The following is a 20,245-nucleotide window of genomic DNA, read 5'->3' on the forward strand; positions in this document are numbered from 1 at the left end:
TACCACTGCTTGGTTCCTGATCAAGGCAAACAGAAGCCTGTGTGTGTATGTGTGTGTCATCCGCATTAATTCATACATGTCTCTCCCTCTCCCACCACACTTGAGAACCAAGGCAACTTCATTTTAAACAGGAGCAACATTTTGAATGAACAAAGGGAGAAGGCCGTTGCAACATCAGTGCTCTCCCCTGACTCCCTGCCCAAAAAGAAAGGGAAAAAAAAAAGCTTATTTAAACACTCATCCTCCCCAGGCTGACGAGTAAAAGGGACACTGTCACATATTCATGCACACACCCTGCACATATCTCTCAGTAGTGCTAGTTACTTGCCTCATGGTTTGGTTTGTGCAAAGCAGAAAACATCAGAGGGGGAAACATTTGCAGTGCATATGCTGTTGTTCACATGGAGTCACAGGGAGTGAAAAGGGTGTGCATTGTGTAGGATTGTGCTGGCAAACCTGTGGCATGCATGCCCTCTCTGGCATGTGAAGCCGACTGAGGGCACACGTCCAGGGAGGCCCGGGCAAGGAGGGGCAGGTGTGGCCCAACCCTTCCAGCCAGAAGTCCCAGCCCTTCCCTCTGAATGTTCCACCCCCTCCAGCCAGAAGTCCAGGCACCCTGAACCAGGCGACACCAAACACCAGCACCCCACTGCCTGCAGAGGTTCTATCCCTCCCTCCACAGACTTTTGGAAGGCGCCCCACCCCCTGGCTAAACAGCCAGCCTTTCCAACCTCCCCATGGCCAGAAGCGTCCTCCTCCTCCTGCCCTTCCTCAGGTTCTCCCAGGAAGGGCGGCAGAAGGCTGGGGAAAGCCCTAGCTCTCTGGCAAGACACGGGGCTGGGGTTGGGATTGTGTTCCTTCAAGTCCTTTCTTACGGCAATCTTAAGGTGAATGAGTTTGTCTTGACAGGTTTCTTTAGAGGGGCTTTGCTATTGCCTTCCCCTGACACTGAGAGTAACTTGTCCAAGGTGTGCCAGTGGATTTCATGGCTGACCTAGGATTCAAGCCCTGGTCTCCAGAGTCGCATGGTCAAACTGCTGACTTTGTTTGTTCTCGTTTTTGGGATGTGTCTTCTGTGCTTTATTATGCTTGTTGTTGTGTACCTCCAAGTCATTTTCAACTTATGGGCCCAGAGCACCCTCCCTGCATTCCAAGCACCAGTTCCTGGTGACCCTAGGTGAAATTATCACGGGGCAAGCTTCATCAGAGGGAGATTTCCATTGCCAACTTCTGAGTCTGAGAGAGCATGACCTGTGTGTGTGGTGCCTTCAAATCGTTTCCGACTTACAGCAACCCTAAGACAAAACTATTGTGGAGTTTTCTTGGCAACTTTTGTCAGGGTGGTGATGCTATTGCTAGCCTGAGGCTGTGTGTGTGTGCCTTAGGTTTTCCCCCCAGAATCCCCCCCTTGAAGGCAGAAGTTTCCCTCCCCCCTCCCCCCAGCACTGGGTGACACCACTAAGTTGGGCACTTAGTCTCTTAAAGGTTCACCATCATTGGCATAGGAGATTAGACTGAGCAGAATATGGACAGGGCCCCATTGCTCTTCACAATGGGAAAGGGTTTTTTCTGTATGTGTGGAAGAAAAGAGCTGAGGCACAAACCATGGACTGCCCCAGTCCAACCAACCAAAAGCATCTGCTTCACAGACAGCCAAAATCACACATAGCAGAAAAGAAGGAATCATAGCCTAGGCATTTCTTCTTCTCAGGGTGCCTCGCAATGCCATGTGTATATGCCTTCAAGTCGCCTGTGTCTTAAGGCGACCCCAGACAGCCAAAATCACACATAGCAGAGAAGAAGGAATCATAGCCTAGGCATTTCTTCTTCTCAGGGTGCCTCGCAATGCCATGTGTATATGCCTTCAAGTCGCCTGTGTCTTAAGGCGACCCCATGAATTCCATAGTGTCTTCTTAGAGGCAAGAAATATTCAGAGGAGATTTTTGCTAGTTTCCTCCTCTGAAATAAAGCCTACAGCATCTGGTATTTGCTGTTGGTCTCTCATCTAAGTACTGACCCTGTACTAAGCAGCTGACCCTGCTTAGCTTGCAAGATCAGACAGGATATAGCGCATTTAGGGTGTTTAGTCCATAGGAGGGGAAGAACATTTTTCTCTCCCTATGCACATGGGTTCTGTATCAAAAGGCAATAAAGACATAAGAAAAGGAAGCCATCCCCCTTGAATAATCTACACAGAATTGTATCTTAGCTTTTTGGGGGGAGGGGATTCATTCTATGTGGGAAAAAGAAAGGCACACTAGTGTGGAAACAAATGAATGCTAAATACCCTAAAGTCATCAAATCTCACCAGAACTTAGAAGCTAAGCAGGGTCAGCTCTGGTTAGTACTTGGATGGGAGACTGTCAATGATAATAACAGAGATTACACTGTGGTTGTTTGTGTGCGCACGTGCATGCACACACATACACAAACAATCATAGTGTAATATCTATTATTAAAAAACAACCACAGAATAGCTGTAACATGAGTTTATGAGTTGCAACTATCCGTACAGTAAGCCTAGTACTACTGTCTGCATGGCCATTAGAATCTTGACCTTGAAATGCAAGATTATTACATACAAGATTGGATGGTGGTGGTGTGGATTATTTGAACATATCTACCCTACTAGTAGCACGGTGTTGTATAAAATCCAGCAACAAATACATTACACAAAAATATAGATTCTATAGCTTAGGACTTGTACATGTGGTACCTGGAGAAACAAGAGACTAAAATACATTGTGAATGAAGATGAAGAGATAGGAAAAATACTATTGGACCATGCTTATATTTAAGGACATATTGTAACCTTTTCCCAGAAGAAACGACATTGGTGCAGAGTTTAAATATACAATTCAGTCTACACAGTCTTACCTGGGAGTCTGACCCAATGCAACCAACAGGCTTATTTCTGAATAGCTATGCATAGCAACACACTGTAAAACATGTTTTTAAATAGAGGATTCACGAGATCAAAATAGAGCACTGCCTCAGATCATCTCTGACCAACGTAGACTTATCTTTCTGGATCTCAAGGACATAGTCTCTAAAACAGCAATCTTGTCCTTCCTTATCAAATGAGACAAGATGTATGCTACCTTATGTCTGATGGTATGGTGGAAGAGTGGTTCTCTCCTTTAAAAAGGATATTCAATATTCTGAAAGTCATAGCTGGGCCAAGATTATAGAGCTAGAATTTAAAGTAAAAATGATCCACACATTTCCCAGATACTTTGTTACTCTCATGCCACATCTGGAGAAAGAAAAAACAAGGTAGAGGCAGATAGAAGCAACAGCATTTTAATAAACATAATTGATTCAAAGCCACAATATGAATAACAGGACCTGGTCGCAGCATACATTGTAGAAAATAGATCAAGTCTGAATGCTTTTTTTTAATTTAGCATTTAAGTTCTTGTTTAACCCCTCCCTCCCTTCCCAAACCCCCAAAAGGTGATGCAGAAATTCTGAAAATGCATATATAAGATCTGAGACAAAAAAAGGTAACCATTCACTGGGTTCACGTAAAGGGGCTTTTACCAGGTGGCTTCCACACTGTGCAGGGGTGGGGTGCAGTGTGTGGAAAGAGGAATGGATGGCTTGTGACACTAGTCTGATTTCTTTATTGTTCTCCAATATATATTATACAGATTTTTACTTCATGGAACAACCAGGCGGGGAGAAGAGTTAGTGGCAGGTTTGACACATTTGCATTTCCTTCCAGAATCAGAACACAGGTTTAGTTGTTTCTAACAGACAGAGAGAGAGAGAAGTGCTTCATTTTGTCAAGAAACCCCTAACAGAGGAGGAATATGAGGGAACCAGAAATAAAGGGAGATTGCCAACAAAGGCACCCGGCATTGCAAGCCTCAAGACTGCATGGTGGGATGTAGAAAAGAGTTAGACTCTGATTGCACATTGGAGCACTAAAGAGTGCATTGGGGTTAGAACTGGAATCTGGGGGGATTTCAACTGGCCTTGGAAGCTCCCTCACCACAACCAACCTCCCCAAATACTCTCAGTGCACATTCTGGGATTTGGGTCTTTTTGTGCTTTAAACCAGTGTTTGAAGGAAGATCATTGTGTCTGTGAGCAGGAACACAGGCATGTGAGCTGATCTAAATGTGCATTTTAAAATCTCTTCTAAACATTGGTCCAAGATCTCCAACGCAAACAAGAAAATGGTTAAGAAAGGCGCTCCACGGTGACTGTGGGTCAACAACAGCTATGGGGGCGGTGTGGATAGGGAATGCTTTGTAGGCAGTGCTTCCATGTTTACTCCCATGCCCATCCTCACACAGAACACCACTGCACCAACAATACTCCCTTCCCCACCCACCCTTTCAACTTGCCCAAATTATATATTATATATAACAAAGGCATCTCATTTTTTGTTTTAAAAAAGATCCTACTTACCCAAACCACCCTAATTAAGGCCCCTGCCTCAAAGGAGAACAACATGACTGCATGCTGCTTTGGATCAGCAGGTTGTACATTTAGTGCTCTGAAGAATAAAATACAACTACTCTTCTTTCCCCACCCACCCACACAATTATACACAAAAGACCAAACACAAAGCAGGTCCATTAAGCATGAGGTGAAGATCTAAGAGCTAGCATCCATTTCTCTCACCAGCTTTATGCTCATTAGGTTCTCACTGGATAAGAAAACAGACTCATACAGAGTAGAGAACATGTTTCCAGTGTAGATGTCCTACTCTAGTAGGAGCTGCTTGTATGGATTCTGCTCGCCCTGGTTTCAGATGAAGAGCATGAAAGGGTTTAATAGTGCCCTGATCCACTCCATTTTTATTGCAAGAGGTAGGCATGAAGACCTGCTCTCCCTTCATCCCTGCCCCCAAATGAACTTTTGAAGGGACCAAATTCTACACCGAGACACCCACAGCTTCCTGGGGGAGGCATCTGAACTGTTTCAGTCCTACAGAGCTCTTCTGCACTGGTCAGGGGACAAGAGATTCCAAAAATAAATACACATGGTTTTTATTTTAATGGATCAATGAGCAAAAAATAGGGTGAGCGTATATTAAGTATCTGAAATGGTAAATCCACCACATGGTGATTTTGCTTATATGGCCTGACATCTCTCTTCCACCTCCTGGAACCCTTTTGGAGGCCAGCTGAAACATTATACTTGTCATGGGAGGAACCAAAACTATATCATGCAATGGTGGTAGACAAACTGACAGTAAACAGATCCCAGGGCTTGCCAACTCCTATGATACGTATAATGTATAGATCAGCTTCTGAAATACCTGGAGGGGAGACATGCAACTTCCTGATTTGCCTGGGATAGTGTCAGAGTCTTCATGCACATGGGGTGGGAGAAAGAGAGGTTTTGTTTTTTAAAATTCACCATGGTGATATTTTAACACCTTAGCTATTCATACACCTCTGTCCTTAAGATCAGCTGTAACTAATGCATGTAGAAACTGTACCTCAGCACATGTGTGTGCGTGCACACACATACACAGACGCACAGTAAAGTGCTTGCACATGGGGAAGGCAATAAAAGAGAGAAAATGAGGTCTACCGTGAATATCATTCCCTAATTCAAGTCCACTCTTTCATATAGGTGACACCCTAAATACTGGTCCATTGTATTTGGGATCTCTGCAGCTATGGCCCCAGGTGGAAAAATATTTTAGCAGGGAATGAAAGCAAAGGCAATACACAAGTCCACTGCCAATTCTACCATATTGCTGATTGAGTGGTACTGCATCCCTGCGAAAATCAGGGCATGAAAGTGTCAGATGAATGGCACAAGAGAGAGGGAGAGAGAGCGGTTACTAAATGTTTCTAAAGTGATGTGTATCTCTACTTCTCAGCTACCTGAAGGGCAGATGTAGAAGCAAAAGATAAAGCTCTACTGATTTGATTTTTAAAATGTAACTAGCCTTGATAGAATTTAAAGCAAACACTGAGTGCTGATGAGTAATTAAAACACTGCCTCACCTATGTTGATGAAACTAACAGACTGCCACCCTGACAGAACACCAGCAAGCACACCTTTCCTTGAATGCCCCTTGGACCAAAAAGGTTTTGACATGAAGGACAATCAGTACCTACAATTCCAGGAACACCTTCTTGCTATGCTCTATTGACTTTCCTGATGTTTTAAGTGCAAATAGGGCAGGTTTTCCTTTGTGACATAATGGAGTTGTCCTTCTCTCCAAGACTGGCAGTCAAAGGACTAGCTACCAATGTTGTGGTGGTTATTATATGTGGTGTTTGTCCCAGACTAAAATGGAATATACTGAGAAATACTCAAGAACTGAGAAAAAAGAGTGGAAAAGAGTATTTGTATGTACTTACAGCTTCTTTTGCTTTGCTGCCTAAAGCTTTCCAGTACACTGCTACAGGTACAAACAAGGTCTCTGTACTAAAACAGCCCCAACAGGTACAATTTCTGTTCAACTATCAGTCTACAAGAGCCCACCAAGCAGGGATCCTGGAAAAGTCCACTCCAAAGGGAGTTCTATACTCTTTTCTCAAGACAGTATTTGAATTATATTTTTGCATTGTTTAAACCAGTGTAAAAATAATGTTGGCCTTACTTATGCTAATTCTGTTTAATGAAAAGCAATTCTACCAGTTTCCATAATCAATCTAAAGGTAGGCCACAAGTTAACAGTTTGATACCTCTGAGAATCTTTAGCAAACAGGCTGGATGCTACCTACAGATAAAGGAAGCAATTGTCTCTTGATAGAGTAATGAGAGAGTGCGGTACACCTTCTTCAGCTAAGTTCTGGTGTACCTTGTCACAAGAGAGGATGGCTGGGGAGAATGGAGGCACAGTTACCAGTTTGTATAGACTGAACACACCACACATATCACCCTGTATTAATCAAGACCAAAAGCACTGTCTGAGCCTACCTCACACACACAACAAAAACACAATTAGGGTGCCCCTTGTGTGACACACACCATTTGTGTGTTCAAGTGCAACGTAACTGAGGTGTATGTCTATGAAGAATCCAAACGAGATGAAGAGAACAACACAACTGGTAGAAAGGACAAAAATAATACGAAACAGCGTGAGAATAACCAACATTTTCAAGAATGAAACCTCCATTGGGAATGAAGTTAGTGCTCACACTGTTCTGATCCCAATTCTTCAAAATCCTTCTATTACAGCTAAAATGCAAGAAAAGAAGAAAAACAATAGAAAGAAAACTATACTCCCTCAAACAGATAAAATAAAACAAAACTCCCATTAGTGCAAGCTATGTAACAGACTAAAAATTCTCAGCAGTCATGGGTTTTCCTCGCCCTATCTTACCCCATCCCTTTATTGCTACTCCCAAGGAAGAAATTTGTTTGGAGCACAGGTAGTTTTTGAAGTGCCTGTAAGATCAGAGCCAACAAGTATTGCTATAAGACAAGCACACACCTGGCAAAACAGCAGGATTGCCACTACTGGGGCATGCTGTAATCAACAGAATACAAGGAAATGAAATCAACTCCTGCTGTTCTTCAAAAGAATTACCACCATACCCTCCAAGGTAACAACATTCATGACTTCAAGCTGCAACCACAGCATGACCAGGCAATTAAAAACACAACATGCAACAAGAACACTAACAATAGTTTTTAAAAAACCATCACAGCTCCACCTCAAGAAACAAATGCAATTTACCAAAGGAGTTTATGTAACCAAGACACTAAGTATGCTAAATTCTGTAGTCAGATTGTCAAAATGGCATCCCAGTGTCAGTTTCAAAGCAGACTACCTGCCAGAGCTGGTAAAAAAAAAAAAAAGGAAGAATTGTATTAGTCTGCCTAAATACAACAGTGCCATAGCTAACAAGTGTAATATTGGTGCAACTTTCTCTCTGATCAACATACAATGAAGAAACTTGCTTATTCTGTTATTCTGATTATTTTTCCTTTTTAAAGGGGCTTGAAATTTTTCTAGTTCACATTTACAGGGATTAGCACTCATGACCTAGAACTGTGGTTTATCTCTCTGTCTTTTTGAATTCTCCACCCCCTTGCTGAAGAAGTAGAGTTCAAGCCTGGAACTTGACAGGACACAGACTGAATTTTCCTCTTCGTTTTAGAAATTTACACAAGAGCTTCACATTAAGTCAATAATTTGTTTCACTACAGAAAAAAAAATCCAAAATCTTGGATTGTCTTTCCCCAGACTGAGGAAGACAAGTAGCCATTTCAATGTAAGAGTACAATATGCAAACCTAATTATCTCCAAGAAACAGGAATGCTACCTGGGCTTTCCTGTATACTTTTCTTTAAGAACTGATTAAAAGTCTCCAAACCACTTCCAGACACACCCTGCTTATCTAACTAAACTCAGTCTCATTGGGTCACCAGAACATACATTCCTAAGTGGATCAACACTGAAACAGAAGCATCAAAGAGATAAGTATTACTGACTTCTTGTAGATGCTGCTGGTGGGAAGAAATACACTTCCAGAGATGGAAAGATGTCTTGTTGCTTCTAGTTTTCATGTTTCTGTATTAAGTTAATCACTTAGGGTCTTAGTTTTACTATCAAGTTCTTATGCTAGCTGAAGCATTATGGAAAATCCTCTATTTGTGCTTAATTGTTGTATGAAGGAGTATTGTGCCAAAACTTTTACAGCAGGAGAACCAATGACTACGCTGCAAACACAGCTACAACACATAATCACTGTTAAGATAGTACTCAAATACAAAGGCCAAGAGGAAACAGCCAGAATCCTGGGACTCCAAACCCAGAAGAAAAATGGATCAAAAAATGACCAAAGAATTGAATTTCATGTGCCAGAGCAATCAATAATTCTGTTTTCTTCTAATACTTCACAGCAAAGCTATGTTTGTCACAGTCAGTTGTGAAAGAATCTCACAACTGCTTCTCTCAATAGTTCTCAATGATAGAGTGAAGGAAAGAGATTGGACTACATGGATCTCACTTCATGTTCCCATTTGAAAAGCCATCATTTGGGTAACAAGACAACTACTACAGAGGTCTTCTCCTGTGACTCTGTTTTGTCAGTTATTTACACATGTGTCTTCATTCAAGTGGAAACAGTAAGCATCAAATTGTTTTGGAATGGGGATCACACTCTGGACTTGGTCCTCTTGTTAGCACCAAGCTCTGTAACACCACTGAAGTCACTGGAAATACCTACATATTCACTGACCATTCAGTAATTGATTCCATGAACCTACTCTAGTCAGGACTAACCAACAGGACTCGAGCCTCTGAAGGATCATACCTAGGTCGTCAGACACCTGCAAATATTAGCAATGCAAACAGATTACCACCATTCACACTGAGATGACGAAATTTTATTACAGTGAAAGATGGGCACAGGTTCTGCAACTAAAAAGGTCTATTACTTTGCTAGTACTATTTTCTGTGTAAAAGGAGGGGAGAAATTAAATGTTAGAGAACAGAAAAAACAATCACTATACTTATTCCATCTTCCAGGAACAAAAGAATTGGTTTTGGTGTGAAAAAGGAGGACAAAGACCAAACAAAGAAAATACCACTAACTGACACCTAACCAAACTGTGCAAATTTTAAAAGTCTGAGTCTACAAAACACAACCATGGCATCATCTTACTGCAGGGTGAGAATAGGGACAGAAGAGCCACACTAGCTAAAAATTAGCAGACATTTTTTTTGAAGCACAGACAATGTAGAAGACCCCCCCCTCCTCTTCTTCTTCCAAAAGATGTGAAAATTCAGAGTTTGCAAGGCAGGAAGGTTACAGAGTTCCTCAGGTAACGAATAAAGGAAATAGAATGACTTGGGAAAGGAGGTCCTTAAAACATCTACAACTAGCACGAATAAACTATTAACTCAGTGCAAAGCATACAGCATACTCTTTCTATTGCCTAGGGGGGAAAAGATGGGCCAAACCTTGGGTTTCCATCATAATTTCAGAAGGAAAAATTCCTGTGTTGCAGGCACTCCTGATTTCAATGTTATTTAAATCCACATGAAAAACAGCTAACCACCAATTCTACTCACAATGCTCCCTAAACAGCAGAAGAAGCAAATTTTTTCTGCCCTGAAGACAGCAGGGCAGGTAAGAGACAAGGGTGGTGTCAAGAACCAGTGAAAATAAGCATCACTGTTCTACATCCTTGAGCTAGCACAGAAGAAGAAGATAAACTAAAAGCATTAAGAACGAGAAGCCTTTATGACCATAGTGTTTTCTAAATATTGAGATAGTAGGTACAGGTTCTGGGGTCAGAACCGAAGTTTAGAATATAAGAAACCAGACTGTTAGCCGTATCTCTCCATTACACCTGAGATGCAATACACTCAAATCGTTATGTTGATTCCAATCATACATACTTTATAAGGCTTTACAAATAAGGGTAGTTCACTTTAGGAAGGGCACATCAGTCAGTTACCTTCTGTGCAAGATAAAGAACTTTGCATGTCCTGCAAGTATGTGTTTGGGCAGGAGATGAAATAATAATTTAAAACAGGAGGAGGGAATAAGGAAGGTCAATTTATTTTGGCCTACAGCTAGGTAGGGGAGTTATACATCTGCTCTGAGATGGTAGGCAGAATATGTGAGGGAATGTTGGTAATATATTCCTTTTCTTGAATACCTCACCTAACAAGGACACACCTGCCACCTATCCTTGGGAAAAGGTCATCATTCATTTTTTAGCCTTTCTTGGCTACAGGATGAACAATCTGTACAATTTGTTTTATCTCCCCACAAGATGCTCCTTGTAAATAAAGAAGCTACATGCACTCTATATCTCTCAAGCTTCTGGAATGTTTAATATGCTTTGTTTTTAAAAAGAGTAAACCTGCAACACAATATTCATGTTTGATCTGAAGCCTGTATTTTCACATGGCACTGCAAAATTCTGAAGGAAGCAGAAATCAATGGGAGCAATAAGGTATACACTCCTGGGTGAAGCTATGGGGGAGGAGATAAATAAAAGCACCTTGGAGACATACCAACAAAATTCCTTTAAACACATTTTCACTTGTCAACTACATAAATTTTGACAAGCAGCAGATGCCAACACCACCTGGATCACTGCAACACATCCAAGACATCACAGGAAGCTTCTCTCAACTACAATTTTCAAGAAAGCTCAGTTCAACATACAAATACTGAAATATGAGCAGCCATTCTGGAAAGCACCTTCAAGTGGACCCATGAAACAGACCTTTCAAAATACTAACAGTTGGCAGCTAACACTGGTTGCCATTATACCCTATTCTCTTTTCAGTCTTTCTAGCTTCCCTTCCTTTCATTGTTTCACACAGGCCAAAGTTTTTGGATTTCTGCACATTGAAAACTAGCTCCAAGCAGGGATGTCACTGAATTTGCTTCTGCTAGCAGTGGGAAAGGTTTTTAATTTTGCATCTTAACCACTAGAGTTTTCTAAAAGGTGCACCAAGACCTTTGTGTTTCAAATATACAAACATGCTGCTCACTCAACAGAGCAAAGGGGTACTGTCTCCACCTGTCACCTGACGTTGGGTACAAGGCTACATGTGTTCATTCTACCACATACAGAAAGACTGGTTTTGGTCACTTGACAACACTTGTCTCCTTCCCTCCCACATCAAAGTATGCATGATTCATCCCTTCATTTCCCCCTCCCCACACCCACTCCCATTTGCTTAAGAAATCCCCCAACTGGCCAGACAACACATCAGTGCAAAATTCAGGAATTAAGGCAATGCCCAGAGAATGAGAGCCCAAACTTCTTTCCTGACACAAGTAACAAATGCTGCAAAATCAACTTTTCAGAGGAGATCTCCTTACATCTACTCCATTTTCTCTTGGCATACTGGTTCTGTGTAAATCAAAAGGGAACCATTGGAGAGGATTGTTTTAATGCATTTAACAAAAGCAAGTATGGTTCAAGGTGATAACCAGGCAGACACTGGCAGACGTACAAAATACATGTGTGTTTGCATCTCTGTGTTACAACACACACACATCTATCTGGAAGGGTACATTATGGAACTAGTTTTCCTAACCCCTATAATCAATCTGACCAAACCAGTGTGGATGTACTGGGCTGTGATTGGGGCCAAATACAAATCCTCCTATATCCATAGAGAAAAACAACACATACACATGCTGGTCCAAGACCCACACCAAAAGACGAAGTCACAAGCCATTTCCAGAGCTCAGGACAATTCATGCTTTCTCCTGAGGTAGTCGCCACTGCTGACAAAGCACTTATATAAGGGGGTGCAATTTGCAAGTCTATCCAATATGCAGCCAATGACTTATGCAGATCAGATAACATTAAACACTCAAATATCTTGAGATAACAGAATAGATAATCTGAACTAAAAGACACTATCTCCTGATGTTTTGCAAAATGTTTGGTCTTCGGTAACTTCACAACTCCTGTGAGCAAAGGATATCCTTCTCATTTCCAGTTATTCCTACAAGCAGCAGTTCTTTTTTTCTCTCTACCAATTTGAAAACTAGCTCTGATCACACACATCTGTGACTTTTTTGCTACAGCTTTTATATTAACATTTGCACCCTTTAGAGCTCTATAAGGGTGGCAATGTCTTCAATATCTTATCCATCTACACCATCTGTTCAGGTGATGTTTAAACAAAATTTTAAAGTCTCACTTTCCGAAAATGCTGGTCTTATTTTAAAAAATACAATTAGAGGTTACTCATGCAGTGCTAAACAGGTCTTTCTTATTGTCAATATATGTGGGGGAAACCACTTCCCAAGGTTTTGAGAAGGGAAGGCAGGCACAAGCTGGCATAGTCAACCCACCCTGCATCATTCTTTAAAGAAAACAAAGCAGGAATTTTGGAAAGAACCAAGTGCAGCTGAAATTGCATACTAATTTTTTGTTTAGAAAAAAGTTTACTGCCATCCACCTTGCATACAAGGCTCAGCTAGTTTCAAAGACTTTCATGCAACTTTGCTTTATTATATTCAAGTTGACAAATTAATAAGACAAGGTTGGAGTTAAAAGTAAGGCTATTTTTCTTTTCCTTTTTTAAAATCCCTTTTATTTTTGCACCGAAAGTGAATTTGAAAAGATGCTCATCGCACAGATAACACATACGCACATGTGTGCGCACACACGCACACACATACGCACACATACAAACTGGAAAACTGACACACAGAAGAGGAAGAATAGTTTATACCTGACTGGTGATGAGGTCTGTCCTATCTTATTCAGAAGAAATGTTTTATGTGCATAATATACATAGGTGCAGCATTTACACATAGGATATTGAAGGAAAGACACCAAGAACTTGCTACAGATGCCTTAAAAGAGTCCTTAAAGATTCAACCCCCTCCCGCCCCACCCTGATATATCTTCTATCTAATGTTACCTCAAGGACTTTTCTTTGACCCAATGTTAATTATTCAAATGAAGCCACCATTCCGTAGTTCACTATCATCATCTATGTCCTTTCTTCCGGTAGGAAATTTCTATGCATATCTTAATTTCTCTTTCTTTTTCCACCAACACTGATAGTTTTTTAAGGAATTAAATGGCACTGAAGCCAAATTTGCTTTTACAACACTCCACGTTCACCAGTAAATCCCCCAGAACTGAGCCCAGAGAAGAGACTTTAAATAAATCCAACTGCAGAGGTTTTCTCCCCTGCTATTTTCCTGTATTTCAAAACAAAAGTCAACCCCAGGTTAAGGTAAATTGGGCTTGCAGTGTGAATGCACTGCAAATGAAGTTCGCATTTGCAACTAACAGATTGCCCCCCCCCCTTTTTCTTTTCTTTTACTTTGTGGTCCCTTTGGCACTAATGGATGCGGGGGGGGGGGGAATATGTGATCAGATTTGAGTTACACAAAATGTCTGTATGGAAGTATTTTATTTGGGAAAAACAAGGGGCAAGGAGAGACAAAGGTGGAAATTGTGGAAATACACTTTCTATTAATAGGTGCAGAGGGGAAAGGGGAAGTGAGTATTTGGCTGCTTCTGTTAAAAGCTGAACAGAACCACATACACACACACCAAGGCCTTCAGATGCTCTGGTGCATCTTAAACCAGTTGGGACTTCAACATTCCTACCCACAAGAGGAATCTTTCCACATCAGTTTGTCTGCCAAGTATCCCTTGCCTCATTGGCCATAGAACCACTGCACGAGACAAGGGACTCTGGGCTAGGTCCTTGGATTTACTCTCAGTTACATCAAGAGCCAGCCAGGTATGTTGTCCTGCATAAACTGAGGGTTGGCCCCAAGGGGCACCCAAGCTTTCTCTGTAACTAAGCAACGCATAAGTTTGACAGTGGTAGCCCATGCAGCTTTGTACACCATCTTGGCAACCACTACAGAACTTTTCCTCCAGGAGCCTTGATAAATGTCCCCACAGGCTCCACAGAATCCAGTTTGAAAACTACTGCCACCAACAAAGAGGCTATAATGGACAGCATGCAGGTATTCTGGAGTCTAATTTACATAATACTTTTCTAGGACTCTGGTACTCATCCAGTCATAATTCATCTCTTACCTTAGAGCTGTGTGTGTAAAGCAGAGGAGAGGAAGGTATTTCATGATTTTCCCACTCCAGGGGGGCAAAAGAAGTTTTAAAATGATAGTAGTAGTAGTAGCAGTAATAAAAACAAATGAAAATTTTCTTATTCTCCAGCAACTTGGGGGGAAAAAAAGGCAAAATAAAGAAAGAAAAGAGAGAACAGCATCATCTTAACAGGACTGGTTATTTCAAAATTGCTGAAGTGCCCATTTAGGAATATAAGATCAATTTATAGCTTCCCAGTACTGTACTTGTCCTCTACAAGGACATTTACATTCAGTGTTTGTCAATAGTTATATGGCTCAGCTGGGCTCCCGGTGGGTGGCCCATTTATCTAACAATGGCAGTGCAAATACACTTGTCAAGCTGAAATGTATTTGTGCTGTTTTTTTTTCAAACACAACTTCCCTTTGTTCATTAATTCTCTAAAGACATGAAGTTAATTAAAATAATTGCCCACATCCCACCCCACTAAAAACAAACAAATGAAAATAAAGCAAAACCAAACACCTCCTGATCCCATTTCCCCTTGCTGGCCTTTCTCCTATGGGTTGCTATAAAAAGGGGGAACTAGACCCTCATGCTTTTAAACAAAAGTGCTTATTTTACTTGTAAAGCAAGTGCTTTGAAGAAAAGTGGCTGGAAAGAAACTTCCTTATTTGGTTAAGGAGGGAAGCTCAATGATTGCTTTTGAAACAGATTGTTTAGGGCAGGGGACGGAAAGATCTGAAAGTGTTTATTGAGGTCAAAAAGATGTTATGTTCAAAATCTTGTTCCTAAAGAGGGTGGCAATAGGAACAAACCCTAAGTGAGATATCTGCAAAAGGAAAACAACATTCCACTTTCCCCAACCCTGCAATAAAATAAAATAAAATACTGCACATCCTTAGGCCAAATGTGCTTTCACAATACTGGGCAGATGGGCAGAGGAACAGAAGAAAAGACAAGATAGGAAGTAAAAAGGAAGTTTGCCTCCAGCCCTCTTTTACAATGCACTAGGGAAACCAACTCTCATCTTAGCACAAAAATGCAAGTTATTACCACCAGACACTTTGATTATTACTTAAATTGTCAAGCTGTGCTGTCAAAATGTACACATTAACAACATTAAAGGAGAACAAGACTGGAAACTACAATAAAACTGGCCACATTCCTCCACCATCCACCTAATTTATGCCTCCGCCTCTTTATTTTATTGATTTATTTACTGAAATATTTTTAATTCAGGTATGCGCTGCTGGAATTTTCCCCACTCCATTTTCTTCTTCATCATCATCATCATTTTGAAAAAGGGAAAAAAATAAGGGCAAAATTGAGCATAAAAATATTAATGCATGATACTACAGAGCTAAGAACACTGGAGCCCTTAAAGAGATCACATTGATTGTCTTATATTGAATTTTTATGTTGACATATGAGAAGAGGAACACATTACCAGCAAGAATATACTAAAAAAATGATCAAGTGTCAGGTTATTATTTTTCCCTGTTAATAAAAAGAAAACATGTGTAACAATCTGCTACAATCTTAATAAAAGAAAAGGAAATGCAAGCATATCTCAAGGGTTAAGAGATTCCCTTGTTTTGAAATGATCTTGGAAAGCCTATTCCCATTTCACTCACCCACTCACTCACTCACACCACTCCCTCCCCCAATGCCTTTTGGTTTTTAAAACAGAGATAAAAACTGAGAGGGCCATACCTGCTGTTCAAAGAATTGTGCTACTCAGACAGTTAGATCTCCTTGGCTCTCCACCTCTGTTAACACTCCACAACCAACAACTGTAGGTCTCCATCACAGATGACTGATATAAATCATGAGGAGCACTAACCTCAACTCTACACACAGGAGCACAAATGTTTCCATTCTGAAGTAAAGCTATACCTCTGCTATGCTTTTTTTTTTTTTTTTGGACAGGAATACATATTCCACTGAGTAACAAAAATTGGTTTCTATTAACTGGTACAGGTGAGAGTGCAAAGTCAAGAATGCTCAAGAACATCCAAGGAATGATACGTATTTCCAAATTGTAGCACAACCATTAGCATATAGTATCCCCTCCCTTGCCACTTTTTTTCTAAACGTCTCAGTCCAAAGCCTTTCCATAGAGGTTTCTGGCTCTTAGAAAAGGATTAAACTTTAGCCCTTAAAAGGGAAGGGGGGGTTTAAAGGTGTGGCTTCAGACTTAGTTCCCTACAACCTGTCCTGCCCTCCCCTCTTGGGTGGCAGGGCAAGGGAAATGTGCTTAAAAGGCAAAAATAAAATTAGGCAATTTGTTAAGTTGCAAATTGCTAGTACCTTAAAAAAACAATGTAAACAAGGGTTTAAAATTATTTTCAACTCTCCCACTAAACAGTGAGGGAAAGGACCTTTCTGTATTAAAAAGAGGGGGTGGGGGAGGAAAGTGGATGCTTAATTCAAGTTTTGTTCATTTCTATTCCAACGTGAGGTATTCGGTGTAGAAAGGTTAATACTTTCTTTCAAGGTAGAAAACTTGAAGCAACTGAGGGCACAGAAAACTAACCTGATCATAGTGCAGCAAGGAAACTCACAGCCAACTTGCAACAGGCTGTTGCTGTGCTTTTTGGCAAGTTCATTAAAACCTTAATACGTTCATATCCAGTAGCTGCAAAGTGAAAAGATCTCTAAAGATTCCTTGGGCATCAAAGAAAGAAAAACAGCTAAGCTAGTAGCGCCCTAGTCTTTGTGGAAGGCTTATTTGAAGGAAATGGCTGGGTTTGTTAGAAGACTAGAACTTGCTACCTTAAGGCCCCCAGTTTTTGCAAACTATCCAATATACAGCAAACGAACAAAATATTCAGCTAATGCTTAAACAGCTGATTCAGAATGATATGCAAATGTCTGTGGGGAAGACAGAGTCCATTTGGTGGTGGTGGTGGTGGTGGTGGTAAATAAAAGGAAAATAAAATGAAAACTGGGAATCTCTCTTTAAAACGCACTGCTTGCCAAATGACAAGATTGTGGCTTCTATATTTGGCTCTAGGAATTTGGCTTTGGTAAATTAAACAGTGCCAAAAGGAGGAGAAACCTTATTTTGTCTTTTGTGTATCTGGATTAAGTTCCTTTTTTTAAAAAAAAGAAAGCTGACTAGTTTCTGATTTTCTGAATTTCTTGAGAAGCTAATCAGTGCCCAAGTAAACAAGGCTAAGGAAATGGCAAGTTGTGTCGATGTCATTTCACAAGATCAGTATAAAACTGGGGCAGGGGAAGATTGGCTTTCCATGTAAATTTTTGGTTAAAGAAACTGTAATTAATATTTATATATATATATATATATTTACATTTTTAAAGTGTAAAAACGCACCATGAAGCAGGATGGTTCAAGCATGAAGCTGGCTCATATTTTCTCCTTAACAGTCTTGCTAATTCCATAAGAGGAAGTGGTTGGGGACTATGAAAACTAGTTGCTTCACAGAGATACTTATCCCTAACAGCTCACTGGTACAGATGTCCAACATTCTCAAACAATTCATTCTGCAAATCTCCTAGACTTTGCCAACCGCTGGTCCAAGAACCAGCACAATACTGCAGAACTGGGAAAGAGGAGGGAAAGATTGTTGGATCAAAAGCATTTGCCCTGGGAACCCTCAACCAATTGCTACATCCCAATCTTTGGCTTTGAATGTACTTGTGATATGATATTTTTTTTTGTAAGTTTCTATGCATGATACAATTTACAGTACAAAAGGGGGGGGGAACAGTGCATACACTTAAATGTGTAATAAATACAAATTTTAAAATAGAAACAAACACACACACTAATCCTATCCATGGAAATATCTACATACATAAAACACAGATAAGCCCCAATGAAACCTGCTGGAGGGCATCCTAGAGGGACAAATTATAAATACAAATGGAGGATTGTTAAGGTTCTGAAGTGCACTGTTTTCCTTGCAAAAGCTCTTTTTGTTGCTTTTAAAAGGATAAATGCCTCTTTTTTCTTTATAAATAATTTCTTTCTTTTAAAAAAAGCAACACTGACTTGCCTAAAGTGGAAACACTGCACAACACAAAGAAGGGAAGGAGCCATGAAGGAAATTCTCTTTGGGGATCCAACATTTTATAATTCCTCCTTCCCATTCCACCCACAAAAAACAAAGATCAGCCTCCAAAAAGAGAAAATCCCTAAAGTGCCTGATATGGTGGTGGGGATAATTCTGGCAGCGCATACATGAACTATCAGAGAGGACCGCAGTCAGCTGGGCAACAGCACCCATTTTGCATACAAGGGAATACGAGCTGCCTAAGGTATCCTAGTGTCCCAGGTACAGTAGTTCTCAATTCAAGTGTTTTCACTGGAATCAAAAAGGGCAAGCATCAAACACACGTGAGCGAACGCACGCACGCACACACACACACACACACAATTACTAGAAAGGAAGGAGCAGTTATAGTGGCACTTTGCCAGGAGCTGCTGCCCTTCTTGGCGGTCCTTTGTTTACCACAACACTCATGCCAAATAAAAACATGGAGAAATTCAGGCTTCTGTTCCCCACCTAGACCTCACAGCCTAACAAAAAGAATGTTTTCAGCTGTAAAGCATGCAGACATATATTACAAAATGAGTGGGAACTAGTTAAATGGGAAGCCTGGGATGGGTCGATTTTAAAAGGTTCACACTTTCAAATCCCACCAATTAAGAGTTGGGCCTTGCAACTCAGCAAGCACCACATGAAACTAGTTTGGGTTTGCTCTTTAGCTCTTGAACGCGCCAAAGCCAGAGGAACTGGGAATTTAAAAAACTGGCCATTTTGAAGTTAACCAAGTGGCAGACTCAGAACCAACAGACAAAACCATTTGGCTGAAGGATGGGGAACAGCAGATATCAAATAGATTATTTTAGGTTTCATGGGCTGTTTTTTTATACCCGAATTAATAAAGCAGAATTATTTAATAAGATCAAACAACTATCAATTAGTTTATGAGCCACATGGCTATCTTATTAATTTTGACAGTAAGGGATGCTAGTGGTCAAACCAGGAGTCTAGATAGGAAGCAGAAGCTGAGATCCTCCACCACTCTTTTCCAGCCATTTTGGATGGCCTATCCCAGTCTTGTTCTCCTTTAAAGTGTCCTATATTTATATAATTCCTAAATAAATAGAAGATATCGGATCACCCATCATGGTTTTTTTAAGCTACTCGGAGTAACAGCCATCTAAGCCGATGGCATTGTGTCTATCCTTGGTGTAGGGGCAGCTGTTCCCATTGGGCAGGGCACTGCAAGCTGCTGTCTTGGCAGCAATGCCGCAGTTCTTGAGGAGGTTGAAGCTGAAAGGGCTGATGGCGTCTTTAGGTGGAAAAGGCTTCATGGTGGAAAGGATAAGTGCCAGGCAGTCGGCAACGTCTTTGTTAGGGGCGCAAGCCAAGGCTGGGGTATGGCCTGTAAAAACAGACAGACAGGCAAGGTCAACCCTAGCTATACACATACTTAAACCCCGTCCACCCAAAGCGTAGTAGTGCTGTGTTTTCCAAGAGAAGGACCAACTACTGCACACTCTGCAGAACACCTCTGCAGTACCTCATGAACTGCGGTGATAGTGAACAGTGATAGTCAGCACTGGGAGAAAGGTCTCTCTGGGAGCATTGGAGCAATCATATTATGCCTGGAGAGACTTAGGTTTTCTCCTTTTCCTTGAAGGAAGTAACTAATCAGGTGGCAGTCTGGTTTTCCCATATTAGCCAACCTTTACTAACGCTACTGACATAGTCCTAAA

General features: G+C 40.9%; 1 protein-coding gene across 2 annotated transcripts in view; it reads right to left on the reverse strand.

Moving 5' to 3' along the window:
* Positions 1-3,287: 3,287 nt before the first annotated feature.
* ANKRD52 (ankyrin repeat domain 52) overlaps positions 3,288-20,245 on the reverse strand; it is a 103,462-nt gene continuing 86,504 nt past the window's right edge. For both annotated transcript variants that reach the window (XM_042448287.1, XM_042448288.1), the window contains exon 28: positions 3,288-19,911. In XM_042448287.1, the coding sequence (XP_042304221.1) occupies positions 19,667-19,911 (245 nt within the window). In that variant the 3' untranslated portion in view covers positions 3,288-19,666. The remainder of the gene's footprint in view (positions 19,912-20,245) is intronic.

Source organism: Sceloporus undulatus, chromosome 2 (assembly GCF_019175285.1).
Source record: "Sceloporus undulatus isolate JIND9_A2432 ecotype Alabama chromosome 2, SceUnd_v1.1, whole genome shotgun sequence".
NCBI classification, from domain to species: Eukaryota; Metazoa; Chordata; class Lepidosauria; order Squamata; family Phrynosomatidae; genus Sceloporus; species Sceloporus undulatus.